This window comes from Podarcis erhardii (genome assembly GCF_964252035.2).
Source record: "Podarcis erhardii genome assembly, chromosome: 9".
Lineage (NCBI taxonomy): Eukaryota > Metazoa > Chordata > Lepidosauria > Squamata > Lacertidae > Podarcis > Podarcis erhardii.
This window is the reverse complement of record NC_138512.1, coordinates 7,425,677-7,441,007: the sequence shown is the minus strand read 5'-3', so window position 1 is coordinate 7,441,007 and position 15,331 is coordinate 7,425,677. Positions and strand designations below refer to the sequence as shown.

The 15,331-nt window shown below is 45.1% G+C and overlaps 2 protein-coding genes across 3 annotated transcripts in view; both read left to right on the top strand.

The window, feature by feature from the left end:
* The window catches only part of CCDC33 (coiled-coil domain containing 33), a 154,476-nt gene that overhangs the window by 70,776 nt on the left and 68,369 nt on the right, over nt 1-15,331 (top strand). For both annotated transcript variants that reach the window (XM_081876254.1, XM_081876253.1), the window contains 3 exons: nt 11,280-11,403; nt 12,694-12,827; nt 14,044-14,115. In XM_081876254.1, the coding sequence (XP_081732380.1) occupies nt 11,280-11,403; nt 12,694-12,827; nt 14,044-14,115 (330 nt within the window). The remainder of the gene's footprint in view (nt 1-11,279; nt 11,404-12,693; nt 12,828-14,043; nt 14,116-15,331) is intronic.
* Nucleotides 1-15,331, top strand: part of PML (PML nuclear body scaffold) — a 281,106-nt gene that overhangs the window by 226,678 nt on the left and 39,097 nt on the right. The window lies entirely within an intron of this gene.

Genomic DNA, 15,331 nt, shown 5'->3' with positions numbered 1-15,331 from the left:
ATTCCAGGCCAGCATCGTGTTCCCACAGTGGCCAGCCAAAAGTATCCAGAGGTGGATTTAGGGCAGCACAACCAGTTGCCCCCACACTGGGCGCTGAGCAAAGGAGGACACGGCAGAGCATCACACAGAATGCAAGGCCAGAAGTGGAGGGAGCTGGATTTTGGTCTCACACAGGGCACCACTGAAATTTAAAAGACCAAACACACCCCTGTGCATGGCCCACCTGTCCATTCATCCATATCCATATAGCCTCCCTCCCTCCCTCCCTCCCTCCCTCCCTCCCTTCCTTCCTTCCTTCTCTCTTGCTCTCTGAGCTCAGGGCTAAATTGCTCTCCCCAGCATGACTCAGGCACAGCAGGAAGAAATGCTGCTGGAGGGCCCTGAGTGTGCTTGCTTTGTTTGTTTGTTTTGCTCTTCATCCAATTTGTAATTGGAGGGAGGATTTCAGGCTTGCTCACAGCACCTATCCCCCTTTTCAGTTCCTCCAAAGCCTCTTCGTGGACCATATCTACCTTACCTCTTGCATCCCTTCCTGCCAAGATGAAGGAAGCTGCCATCCGAAACAGATTCCTTTTGGCTCCTACAACTTAAGAAACAATCCCTCAGGGGATGAACCAGTGGGGAGGGGGGAAATTAGCCTAAAGAGGAAGACATTTGCAGCCAAGTCCCATCAAAAGGGGGTTCATCCTGATTCAGCTGACAGCCTCTTTGATGAGGCCTGGTGCCAAACAAAGCTGGCAAAAAGGAGGCAGGTTTGGCGGCATAAATGATTTAGTAGAGCCATCTGGGCTGAGAAAATTTATTCCTTTCGTCACACACCTTGTTAATTTTCTTTAAAAGCCCTGATTGAATGTTGGTTTTAAAGAAGGCTTTTCAATTAAATGGCCCAGTGGAACTGGCCAGTCTCCCTTCTCAGCTCTTTTGCAGATTTGTTGTGTAGTATTTAAAAAAGCTACCTTTGCACTGATTGGCAGCAGCTATCCTGGGAGGTGCTGTGGTCTAAACCACAGAGCCTTGGGATTGCTGTTCAGAAGGTCGGCAGTTCGAATCCCCACGACGGGGTGAGCTCCCGTTGCTCAGTCCCAGCTCCTGCCAACCTAGCAGTTCGAAAGCACGTCAAAGTACAAGTAGATAAATAGGTACCACTCCAGCGGGAAGGTAAACAGTGTTTCCGTGCGCTCTGGTTTTCGTTGCACCAGAAGCAGTTTAGTCCTGCTAGCCACATGACCTGGAAAGCTGTCTGTGGACGAGCGCCGGCTCCCTTGGCCTGAAAGTGAGATGAGTGGCGCATCCCATAGTCACCTTTGACTGGACTTAATCATCCAGGGGTCTTTAACTTTCTTTTTTATCCTGGGAGAGAGCCCTTCTCCAGCCTAAGCCAGAGATATCAGGGATTGCACCTCAGTCCCTTCTGCATGTAGTGCGCTCTGTCGCTGAGTGGGAATAGAGGAGAAATTCTGTTCAGTTTGCATTAGAAAGCAAGCTTATCTAAGCCACCCTTTCAGAAGTAATGCACAGGTGGACACATATAAACATCCTTTAAAATTCACACCTCTGAGTGCAATTCTTCATTGGTTCAGGTCTTACCCTCTAGAGCAGGAGAAAACAAGCATGCTCCATTCTCCATGGGACAGCCCTTCAAATATTTGAATCTGACTATCATATATCCTCTCAGCCCCTCTTTTCCAGGCTAAACATACCCAGCTTCCTTCAACCATTCCTCATAAGACTTGATTTCCAGGCCCTCAATCATCTTGGTCGCCCTCCTCTGCACAACTTCCAGCTTGTCAACATCCTTCTTAAACTGTGGTGCTCAGAACACAAACAGTGTGGACAATGCTGAGCTTAACTCAGTATAAGTCAGCCTTCTACATTCCTATGCACCATGCTCCTCCATCTTCAGAGGGGTATACTTTGAATTCAGTTGGCATATCACGGAAGCTTCTGCTAGGCCATGACTTTAAGAACAGGAGAAACAGCTGGGAAGGGATAAGAGGAATTTTTTAAAAAAAACATTATAAGTTATGTGACTTTGTTTCCGAATTAGAGCCTTTTACCTTTTTTTATTTTTTTAAAAATATTTTTTATTAACAATTTTTTGTTTAAATCACAATGCCAATAAAACAATACAATATCACATCTCTTAACATAGATCTTTTCACTTCTTTGGACTCCCTCACATCTCCCGCTCCTGCGTTCCTGGTTATAATTTTATTCAGCAAATTTATCCCCTTATTTTCAATCTTCATAACTAATTTTCCAATGTTATATCTCTAATTTTGACTATCATTTTATTCAAATCTTAAAAAGTTTAGATATAACCAACATATTCCAAATTTTTTATCATTTCTTAAATTTATCTTATCTTCATAATTCACTTCCTTGAACTCAATGGTGCCCAGTTGTTTATACTCTAGCATCCTTCTTAACATTCATACAATTTACAATATTTTTGTAAATAAATCTTAAATTTCTTCCAATCTTCTTCCACCGTCTCCTCTCCCAGGTCTCGGATTCTGCCGGTCATCTCAGCCAGTTCCATATAGTCTATCAGTTGCATCTGCCACTCTTCCAGTGTGGGTAGATCTTGTGTTTTCCAATGCCTGGCAACAAGTATCCGTGCTGCTGTTGTTGCATACATAAAAAATGTTCGATCCTTCTTTAACACATTCTGGCCGACAATGCCCAAAAGAAAGGCCTCTGGTTTCTTAGGGAAGGTATACTTAAATACCTTTTTCAACTCATTATATATCATTTCCCAGAAAGCCTTCACTCTAGGGCAGGTCCACCAGAGGTGAAAGAATGTTCCTTCATTTTCCTTACACTTCCAACATTTGTTATCAGACAAGTGGTATATTTTTGCAAGTTTGACTGGGGTCAAATACCATCTATATATCATTTTCATAACATTTTCTTTCAAAGCATTACATGCAGTAAACTTCAGCCCAGTAGTCCACAACCTCTCCCAGTCTTCAAACATAATGTTATATCCAATGTCCTGTGCCCACTTTATCATAGCCGATTTGACCGTTTCATCTTGTGTATTCCACTTCAGCAGCAAGTTATACATTTTTGAAAGTACTTTAGTCTTAGGCTCTAACAATTCCGTTTCTAGCTTTGATTTTTCCACCTGGAATCCTAGCTTTTTGTCAAGTTTAAAAACTTCTTTAATCTGAGCATAATGTAGCCAGTCTCGCACTTTGTCTTTCATTTTCTCCTGACTCTGCAATTTCCAATTATCTCCATCTTTTTCTAATATTTCCCAATACTTCGGCCATTTGGCCTCCATATTGAGTCTTTTCCGGGCCTTAGCTTCCAATGGTGAAAGCCACCTTGGAGTTTTATTTTCCAATAAGTCTTTGTATTTTATCCAGACATTAAACACTGCTTTTCTGACAATATGGTTCTTGAAAGTCTTATTGATCTTAACCTTGTCATACCATTTTTTTAATGTATTGTGATATTTTATGCATTGTGACTTGCTGTTGTTTTTATTGATTATAGTTTAGTAATGATTTACTGTAACTGTTGAGAATGAATTTCTGTTTAGTTATTATTTGATGATACTGTGAGAGTTAATTTTATTGTGAACTATTATATTCTCATGGATCATTGAGTATTACTTTGATAGGTTGTTTAGCTTCCAATCATATTTTTTTGTTATGACTTTTTGTATTGGATTGGATTGTTATAAGATGCCTGGTCTTTGCTGTATATTTTGTTGTTGCATCAGGGTGGCACTGTGGTCTAAACCACAAAGCCTAGGGCTTGCTGATCATAAGGTCAGCAGTTCGAATCCCCGCGACGGGGTGAGCTCCCATTGCTCGGTCCCTGCTCCTGCCAACTTAGCAGTTCGATAGCACGTCAAAGTGCAAGTAGATAAATAGGTGCCGCTCTAGCGGGAAGGTAAGTGGTGTTTCCATGCACTGTTCTGGTTCGCCAGAAGCGGCTTAGTCATGCTGGCCACATGACCCGGAAGCTGTCTGCAGACAAACGTCGGCTCCCTCAGCCAGTAAAGCGAGATGAGCACCGCAATCCCAGAGTTGTCCGCGACTGGACGACTCTGGTCAGGGGTACCTTTATCTTTACCTTTTTGTTGTTGCGTCAGCTTGCAAATGGCCTTGTGCGTAGAAATACAGAAATACAGAAATACAGAAATACAGATTGCTGCACAATCTGAATGTGAAATGGAATGGAATGCAATGAAAAATGCAATGAATGTGTGCGACAGTCTGGGAGGGCTATTGCCAGCTTCCGAGTTCCAATCCTTGCCACCTCCAGGTGGGGCTGGGACTCTGCTCGGCCTGAAACCCTGGAGAGCTGCTGCCAGGCAGTGTAAACCATACTGAGTTTGAAGGACCAAGGGTCTGACTCTGTATGAGGCAGCTTCCTCACTTTTGGTTTCCTCCTACCCTTTGAAAGCCTCACATTCCTTACAGGAAAGCCAGTGATTTTGTTCCTTTTCCCAGGGTAGGCAGGGCGACGTCTTCCTTTTAGCCTTGGGATCAGACTGATCCGTAATGGGAGGTTAGGGTATTTTCTTCTTAAGGGACAACTTCTGAAAGCTGATATCTCTTATTTAGCCTCAGAAGCAAGAGGAGGATTTAGAGAAGCAAAAGACAAGAATGCAACACCTCCACCCCCAACCCAGTGTGGTTTGCTTTACATACCATAAATCATGCTTGCCGCACACAGGGTTGCATTTAGCAATTGAATTACAAATTAATCCACGGAGGGAATTGAACTGTCATGGTATTTCCTCCCCTTTCTTCCCCCCTCCCTTCCTTATGTGCTTTTTGGCAAGCCATTTAACTCCTTGGTGCACAACATGGGCTGAGCATGCTTATGGCTAGAGGGCATACAGTGGTGTCCCTTAGAAATAGAGTATGGGGCACAATTAGCTGTCCAAACATTGCACTCCTTGCATGAGTTTTGGAAATAGTGGCCAGTTTTACTCTAAGCTTTGCTCCAGGGGAGCTGAAAGTCCCTTTCTAAAGACTGTTGTTACGCCTCTTGCATTCTTTAATGGCAAGCCCAACCCACCTTTGCCATCTCTGCATTTTTTATTCAGTGCATGGGGGAGGGGGTCTTGGGGTTGAGACTGCATGTGCTCACAGTGCCTTCCTCCAGCACATTCAGGGGCCCCCCAACCTGGACATATGCTCACTGGGGCAGATTTGCATATACAGTGGTACCTTGGTTTGCAACCGTTTTGGATTACAACCATGACAAACCCTGAAGTGTATGTCCCTTTTTTCGGATTACAATCAATTTTTTTTTATTTTTATTTTTTGGAGGCCTCATTAGCGAAAGCGCGCCTTGGGTTACAAACTGTTTTGGTTTACAGTCATACCTCATTGTAATGGTTCTAAGGGGGTCGCTCGTGCGTAAGTTGCCGCCACTCCTGGCTAGGTTGCCTGGTTGAACCCTTTCTCTCTGGACAGCCTTGCACTCGTGGCTGTCTCAGTCGCTGGCAGAATCCATCAGTGGGCGTTTCTTAAACTTCTTCCAGCAAAGAAGTTCTTTGACGCCAAGTCTCCTCCTACTCTCCCTGCGCGGAAGTCTTCTGCGCAGGGAGGGTGTGGGCAGCAGAGTACCCGTGCTCTCCCCACTGGTCTCCGGTGAAGAGTCCTGAAGCCTTGTCTCCGATTCCCCACCCTGCCCCCCTTCACCCCTGGTGTTACGCTGATTTCCTTCCCCAGCAGATGGGCTGCCTCTCTCCCTGCTGGGACCCTCTCCGGCATCCCTCTGGAGCCTTCCCTCCGCCTCTGACTCCGATGGCAGTTCCCTGACATCCATGTTACATTTGCTTCATGTTACATTTTTTCAGGTTGCGTCCTGTGGCAACCTGGAAGTACCGGAAAGGGTTACTTCTGGGTTTTGCCGCTCGCACATGCGCACAAGACCAAATCGCGCCACACACCTGCACAGATACAGCGCTTCAGGTTGCGGGCTTTTCATGTTGTGAACGGGCCTCTGGAACGGATCCCGTTTGCAACCAGAGGTACCACTGTACAACCGGACCTCCGGAACGGATTATGGTTGTAAACCAAGGTATCCCTGTAGTTAAGTTCAGTCAGAGTGGAGCTCACCGTGTGGTGCAATGGGGATTAAATGAGTGGAATAACCGTGTACACCACATTGAGCTCCTTGGAGGAAAAGGTGGGATAGAAATGCCATGAATCATCATCGTAACAATATTGTTTCACAAAGTGTGAAATAGGCAGAGTTAGCATTTGGTTATAGGAAACAGATGACTCCCTTGTTACAACAGCTCCGCTGGCTGCCAGCCTGTTTCCAGGCACAATTCAAAGCACTGGTTTTGACCTGTAAAGCCCTACATGGCACAGGCCCAGGCTATCGGAAAGACCACATTCCCTCATACAAACCTGCCTGGACTCTGAGAACTTTTTTGTGGGGGGCTTCTCTTGGTCCCCCCACCCTCACGGGAGAGGGCTGCCCCCAGGCAACTTTGGAACTCCCTCCCTAGAGAAGCTCGACTTGGCTTTCTCCTTGCTGTCCTTCTGCCGGCAGGTGAAATCCCTTTTCCAACAGGCTTTTGGGAACTGGCTGCTTTTAATGAAAGAGATGGTGCTGTTATGCTTTTTATTGTCATTATCTGTATGCCAAGGCTTTATAAGAACAACGGAAGCAAGTGGTCAGAGAAAGAGCCATGGAGATCTTGTAAACCGCCTCGTGCCTAGCAATGCAGGAAGGCAGTATACAAATCAAAAGTGAAATGGAAATTTAATTTGTGTTAGTGTTTAATTGTGTTTTAATGATTCCCCGCCTCCTAGGTTTTTAGCTGCTTCTGTTTTAGCTGCAAGGTGCCTTGAGCCCCTGTCTGGGGACAAGGCAAAATAACAGTAATAATAACTGCCCACCTTTCATCTGCTCCCAGTTGAAGGCTGGAGGGGAGGGGAGAGAGAGAGAGAGGCTTCCATGGTTTCCCCTGTGTGCAAAAGGCTGATCGATGCACTTAGTTCTCTGGATCTCTGAGGGAAGGCTGAGCTCTGCTTAGGGAGGTTAATGGCTTTCCACGGGCGAATCTTATGTGGCAGCTAATCAGCTTCGATCCTTCTGCCACCCCCACTGTCACTCTGTTGACTCTGTGGTCAAGCTGACATGGGCTGATGTGGGCATCTCTCCTCTCAGGGTGCTGAGGGGAGAGAAGCCAGTGCCCAGGTTAACCCCTTCTGAGGATGCTTCTGCCTAAATAAAATAAATTGGAGTTCTTGTTATTAAATATACCAAGAAAAAAGCACACCAAGAACTCAGGCCAATGTAAGTTTCAGTAGTGGGAGTGGACCCTACTCGCAAATCAATAGTCAATAGTAACAAAAACTAATCCATTCAAAAGTATGTATTCTGACAAGGATTACAAACTCAAATAGAGATTGCAAACTCTAACAGAGATTACAAACTCAAACTCATAAAAATATGTATAACACAATAATTCATTACAGAATTAGAGATAAGAGTTTATGAGCAGAGATAAATTCATGTTAGTCCAGATTCGTTGTGGAGGTCTTAGTTTCAATCATTGAGCAGAAGTCAGAAGTCAATTAAGTTTGAAGACTTTCAGATAAATATATCCTGTTATTTTCTATGTTTCTCAAGCATAACAAGTGTGGGTAGATCAACGTGTATCTTGAGCTTTTCTGTGCGTTTTCAATTTGGAAGTATTGAAATTGAAAATTTTCAAACTGACATGACCCTTTAAAAATTAGCTGATGAAGGTGAATACATCGAAACAGGGCCCTATCCTGGTTTCTAATCCATAATTGACTTCTTGGTGTGCTTTTTTGTGGTATAAATAAAATAAATAGCTCTCAGCCTTGATGATGTGTTATAGAATCATAAGGAAACCAGAAGAGCCTACTGCTGGATCAGGCCAGTGGCCCATCTAGTCCAGCATCCTCTTTTCACAGTGGCAAACCAGATGCTTATGGGAAACCCACAAGCAGGATCCGTCCACAAGAGCTCCCTTCCCCTCCTCTGGTCTCTAGCAACTGGTCTTCAGAAGCACTGTTACCTCCAACAGGTCACCATCAATGGTCACCATTGATAGCCCTCTCCTCCTCCATGAATTTATCTGGTTCTCTTTTGAAGCCATCTAGTTTGCAGCTGGGATGCGGGTGGCACTGTGGGTTAAACCACAGAGCCTAGGACTTGCCGATCAGAAGGTCGGCGGTTCGAATCCCCGCGACGGGGTGAGCTCCCGTTGTTCGGTCCCAGCTCCTGCCCACCTAGTCATGCTGGCCACATGACCCAGAAGCTGTCTGCGCACAAACGCCGGCTCCCTCGGCCAATAAAGCGAGATGAGCGCCGCAACCCCAGAGTCGGTCACGACTGGACCTAATGGTCAGGGGTTCCTTTACCTTTACCTTAGTTTGGTGGCCATCCCTGCTTCTTGCATGAGTGAGATTTACTATGTACTGCATGAAGAAGGGCTGTCTTTTATCTGCCCCAGAGTTGCAAAGGGACTCGTTGACTGTGCCACCAGACTGCCGATAGCTTGCCATGTGCCCTCTGTTAGGATATTGATGTTCCGTTCCACCTTAAGAACAGGCATGTGGAGTTGTTGTATGTCACATGTCTGTTTACTTCCAGCACAGCCTGCTGGGAACTTCAGTTGTGTATAGCTTTTGCTTATGCTTCCTGTTCTTGGACATGAAAGAGAGCAGACATGGGTTTTTTTTGTCCTGAACTATGTTGAATAAACTGCTTGTAAATATGCTTTACATATGCCTCTGGCCGCCACTTCTGTTGCATGTTATTCACTCTGCTGAGTGAGGCGTGCTCAAGCTTCTGAAGGCTTCCCTAGCTGTGTGCCGCTGTTTTGATGCTGTTCCAAGACCGGAGTTCACCCGGCTGCCAGCCGGTGGGCTGAAGCCAGCTGGGGGCCTGCAAATTGCCCCCCCCCCCCCGTTCCCTTGGACACATCCCAGCACCCACTGCTTCACTTTCCAAGGCTGGTCCTCTTGGCCTCCCTCCTCTGCACATGTTGTAACGTCGCCATCTTTATAATCCTATCAAAAGCACAACAGAAGGAAACAGATTCATCAAGCATTTATTATAATTCAGTACAAACTCATGGCGATGTAGAGTATCAGAAACAGATGCTGAGGACCAGCCCTGTGTCTGCTGACACACACACACACACACACACACACATGCGATGTGGGGTGAGAGGCGCGGTGCTTTGAATCGACCGCTTATTTCACGGAGCAAAGCCGCATTGCCGCTGTCGGAGAACGCTGACTTTTTTCCTGTGGACAATTGGATTCTAAACAACAACCCGTGAGTAGAACGGGAAATTGAGCTTTTAAATAATTTAATTTGGCACCGAATGGGGAAGGTCTAAACAGGAAGTCCACCTTCCCTTTCTGTAAATAGACTGAAGCAAAGTAGTTAGTAACTAAGATTTTGGAAAGTCTCACGTAAAGGATTAAAACTCCACTGAATGAAACCATCAATTCTGACCAAGTGAACTTGCAGGAGAAGGTGGAAAATTAAAGATTGAAGCATCACGTCTCTGAACCTGGGAACGGTTTGCAAAAAGTCCATCGACGGTAAACAGGACAAATTTGACAGCTAGCTTTAACTTGACAGCTAGCTTTAATTTGACAGCTGGCATTAATTTGAGAGCTAGCTATAAAAGAAAGACATTGTTTCTATTGTCTGCTTCTGCATTTAAAAAGAAGAAAAAGTAACTGGGAACTGTTATTAATTTACTTTTGGAATTGTGCTGGAAAGGATTGATACAAATTGAGACTGTTTCCCTCTAGAGAGAGTTTTGGGACATTGTTACAAGTGTGCAGCTGCGAAAGTGGTCTGAAGATAAGGACTGTGAGAAACTAGTTTTGACCTTGAATATCTTAAGAATGTTGGTAAAGGAAGAAGTAGCATCTGTTCTGAATAGGGCAATTTATCTGCTGGGAAAGCTGCATAAACAGATAGATGTCATGGCTACTAATATTGATATCTTGGGAACAAAAGTGGGCATCAACATAGAAGTTGACAAGAACCCGGCACAAGAATCTTTCTTAACTGAACAAATTGATGAATTAGAGAAGGAGAAAGTTGCTGTTGTTGAATATAAAGCAAAACATGGGGGAGCTTTAACCCTAAAGAGGCAAATGGAGGATTACAACTTGAGGCCTTATATGACTGTAATTAGGAGAAGCCAGTTTTTGAAGATGGGTGCCTGGCCTGATCTGGAAAAGTAAAAGTGGAGAGATCCCTTTATGCAGGGATCAAATGACTTTTGGAATATGAATTTGAGCCAGGAGGAGATTGGAGCTTCGGGGGCCTTTGGACTTGGAAGAATTGTGAAACAAGGTTTGGAATACTTTATGGGCCCTAGCTTTAATTATGGAAACCTGGCAGACTTGTCAAGAAGGAATATAAGCATCGTTGGGTTGGAGCTCCCCCGAGATCTGCTTCTGAGCACCAAAGTTTATCAAGAAGATCGGCAGAAGGGAAATGAAGAAGAGTTAAGAGCCTCGGATATCAGATCTCCAGGTTGATGGACGCTGGGAGGTTGATGGAACTGTCGGCAGGGGCTGGGACCGGGGAGGGGAGACGGAGGAAAGAAATTGGGAATTTAAAGTGTATATAAGGAGATTTAAAAAATAATAATAATGAGAAATGGAAAAATCGTGGAATGAAATTTTTATGACCCTAGGGGAAATATTTTAAGAGATTAAGTTCAATATATTAGTTTTAATGAGAAACAAGATTAGATAAAGTAAAAATGGATGATTAATTGGTGAAAGAAGAGAATGTTAAATTACAGTATATTAAGATAAATTATTAGGATAAAAACAAAGATGAAGGATTTGCTGAAATATCTAACTGAACCAGAATACAAAGAGGGGAGGTGTGAGGAGGTCAAGGAAATAAGTTAAAGAAGGAAAGTCATGTAAAGGTTTGATTTGTTCTTTTCTTTTCTTTTTCTTGATTCTATGCATCTTTTTTTTTTGTCCGTTTTCCATTTTTTATCTTTTTTCTTTGATGTGACTTGTTTTTATGTATTGCTTTTTTTTTTTGTTTGTTTAATTGGGTGTTTTTCTGTTGTTATCTTTTTTTTATTACTTATGTAACCTTTAAAATTTCAATAAAAATCTTTTTTAAAAAAGAGAGAGAGAGAGAGAAATTAGGTGGGAAACCAGATGGGAGAGGGAATAGAATGGACCATACACAACAGGAACAAGCAATTTGTTCTCTCTTCTGATACCCTGACTGGGCTTCCTCTACTTTTCACTGATCACCAGGTTGCTCCAGCTGCTGGACCTCCTGAGCAGCCAACGTGGAACATGTCCTACCTGTTCCAAGGACGGGATGGAGCAACAGCTTTCTCGGATGATACCGCCCTGGTGATTGAATACTTCAAAAAAAGTAAGTCTTTATCTCTGGGAAGTAAGGGTGGAAATTGATAAAATTATGCCTGGCTTGGAAAGATGAGTGTTTATCTCACTCTTGTAGCGCGAAAATTGGCAGATGCACAATGAAACTGAATGCTAGAGGATTCATAAGTCTTTCTTCACACAGTGCATAGTTAAGCTATGGAGCTCACTGCTGCAGGAGACATTGATGGCCACGAACTCAGATGGCTTTAAAAGAGGATTGGACAAATTTATGGAGGAGAGGGCTATTAAGCATGAGGGCTATATTCTGCCTCCACAGTCAGAAGCAGTGATGCTAGAAATTGCAAGAGGGGAGAGTGCTCTAGGGCTCAGATCCTGCTTGCAGGTTTCCAATAATAGGCATCTGGTTGGCCACTAGGAAAACAGGATGCCAGACAAGATGGGCCTGATCCAGCAGGCTCTAGTGATGTTCTTAATGAAGTTTTGACCCCAGTCTCCTCTTTGCTGAGTTCTATTATAGCAGTAGTGAGGCTAAGGAGGAGCAAGCTGAGAGGCAGAGCCACCCCCCTGGCTTGGTTGTAAGTAGGAAGGCGGACTGACGCTGGTGGGGCAGTGCCCAACCTGCCCCTCTGGACCAACCCCCCAGGGAGATAAGGCCATATGGGAGTGTGAAATGATTTGTGGGGGATTCTCAAGATGAGATGTGGCGCTTAGCAGCACTAAGATCTGGGGTAAGGCATTCAATTCATTTTTTGATTGTGGACTGTCAAAAATAGCACTGCCTGATGGTCAGTTTTGGTTAAGAATGTAGCACTCTGGTACTACAGTGGTACCTCGGGTTAAGTACTTAATTTGTTCTGGAGGTCCGTTCTTAACCTGAAACTGTTCTTAACCTGAAGCACCACTTTAGCTAATGGGGCCTCCTGCTGCTGCTGCGCTACCGGAGCACGATTTCTGTTCTAATCCTGAAGCAAAGTTCTTAACCCGAGGTACTATTTCTGGGTTAGCAGAGTCTGTAACCTGAAGCGTATGTAACCCGAGGTACCACTGTATATATATAGACCACTGTGGTTGGCCCCTGTGAGAACAGGATGGTCCATGGGCTGGATCCATCAGACTCTTTCTATGTCCTGATGTTTGGGGCTGCAAGGTCCACCTTGGCCAGCAGCCCCAAACATCAATTCCTCTTGGAGACAAGATCGGCTGGTTTCCAACTCAGGAGCCTGGGGTGAAATTTTGGACGAGGAGGATTTTGAAAGCATCCCTGCCATGTTTCAGTGGAGGACTAATCAAGATGTTTTTATCCCTGCTTGCCCACCAGATCCAGATGGAGACCTGGAAATTCCACCAAAGTCTTTGGGCTTCTCTGTGCTGCCACTAAGTAATCGTGTCTATCGGAAGCTTGTGGCAGACAGTAGCAGGAATGGAGTTCGTGTAGAAAGCCTTCCCATCCAGGTAATAGCGACCATAGGCAACAGGACCTGCTGCAAAATCTCCTTGCCCCTCCACTGTAAAGGGCATTAAGATCAACAAATGAGACCTGGTTAGTTTTGGCTATGGCCTAATGGTTATCAACTTGTGGTAACACATCAACGGTCTTTTTCATTGCTATGGAATTCTCTTCTTGCTGAAATACTGGGGGTCCCATCAGTACTGGCATTCTGCCGGCTCTTGAAAACACAGCTTCTGACTTGGGTCTCCTGTTTTTGAGTGCTGTTTCAAGTGTTATGCTGATTTAATGGACTTATATGTCATATATTTAAATTATGGGTGTATTACTATGCATTTTAATTACAGGTAGCTGTATTTTCATAATTGTTTGTTTGTGGACCACCTTGGTACTCCTGTTCCCCCACTCTTCCTCTAGTGATTTACTCCATTTTTGGTCATGACTGATCCTCATTGCTGAGGACCACAAATTCCCCAGCCCTGAATTAGACCACCTGGAAGTTGCTGATGCCACAACCTCCACAGGATGGACAGCTGCTCTGTTTGGCAAAGTGGAATGGAGAACTCAACATAAGATTGGGAAAATGAGACAAAGAGAGGAACCTACAGATACACTCATCCCTGAGCCCGTCCCTTCACCTATGCTCTTATAATCATAGAATCATAGAATTTTAGAGTTGGAAGGAACCACGAGGGTCATCAAGTCCAACCCCCTGCAATGCAGGAATATTTTGCCTAGCATGGGGCTCGAACCCATGACTGAGATGAAGTCTCATGCTCTATAGCAGGCAAAGGCAAACTTGGCCCTCCAGATGTTTTGAGACTACAGTTCCCATCCTCCCTGACCACTGGTCCTGTTAGCTAGGGATGATGGGAGTTTTAGTCTCCCTATGCCTGCTCTATAGACTGAACCATCCAATTTGGATGATTCAGTCTTTCCAGACAGAGTCCTATTACTTTGATCTCCTTCTTGTTTCCTCTCACTCCCAGTAAGCTTATACAGCAAATCCCTCCCTCTTTTCTAAGTTTAAGAGTCTCATGCTTGTACCAACTGAGCAACCCAACAGCCCCTTGCTGGTGGGCTTTCCAAATAGACCCATAGCTGACTGTGCGCTGACTGGGCCCCAGGCTCGATGGACTTGTGATCTGATCCAGCCATGCAGTTCATAACTCTGTGTGTTAACAATTCTTAATCAACCGTTTGTCTTTGTTGATTTCTCAGGATACAAACCTGCGCACCAGAAGTGGAGAAGTCCCAACTGTCCAGCTTGGTGTTCAGTTGATAAATTCAGAGGTGAGACACATGGAAATGCCAGCAAGATCAGCTTGGGGAGCTCCAGATAGGAGATATCCGAGAAACTTGCCTTCGTTAAAAAAAGGGGGTGGGACTGGACAGCTCAGATGGTCCATGTAGGACACTGGTGAACAATCTGTACCCTGAGAGCTGCATGCAGCCCTCAGCCCAGTTTCAGGTGGCCCTTGGCCTGATTCATGTGGTTGGGGAGCAGCGGCGTCAGGTATAGGAGGCAGAGGGGGCTTCAAATCCCCCAATATTTTTGGGCAGGTGGCAGCACCCCACCAATATTGAGAGGACCCCCCCCACTGCCGCCACCCTCCATACTCTCCAGCCCCAGCCTCCGCCCGGCAGCCCAGAAGCCAATCAGCGGCTGGGATGAGCAGGCATGGAGAATTCCCTCTTTTCATCCTGCCCCACCTGGGGCATCCCAGGCAGCGTCACGTGTCGTGTGATAGCACCCGCTCAATGTGGGGGGCATGCTGGCTTCCCTGCTGGAGAGGAGGGGAAATATGAAGGTAGCAAGGAAAGAGAGAGAAATGAGTGCCCCCACCTGTAGGATTGTTGACATGTCTGCTTAGCAAATTCATGCTAACTGCAGTGTCAGGACTTCAACATCTGGCAGTGAAGTTTAGTTTGCCTAGCACACTTCTGTACAGTGTAGTGTCAGAAAATGCTTCTTCAGTATCATCTACCTGATAACCTGTTGTCATTGGTGTGTCTACAGGTTCAGGTTGGTTAACACATCAGCATTTTTCTGACACTATTGAGAGTCTGGCCCCTTCCATTTCGGGCTCTGATCCCATCCACTTTTGACTCCAGCCCCACACACCAGACCATATTTAGGGGGGGAATGAACGAATTCCTATGCCCCACAAGTAACCCAGAGATGCATTTTAAATAAAAGGACACATTCTACTTGTGTAAAAACACACTGATTCCCGGACCGTCCGTGGGCTGGATTTAGAAGGCGATTGGGCCGGATCCAGCCTCTAGGCCTTAGTTTGCCTACCCATGGACTAGTGCCTCATGATGTTTAGTTGGAATCTCCTTTCATAGAGTTGGAAGGGACCCCAATTCTGCAATTCTATAATTCTTTGAACGCCTGTCTCTGTGATACTTTGGATACTATCCTTCAAATGTGATGCTTTGTCAGAATCAAAACAAGCCGGAGATGCCAACACATCAAAAGCACTCGGATTCCAAATGTTCTGGG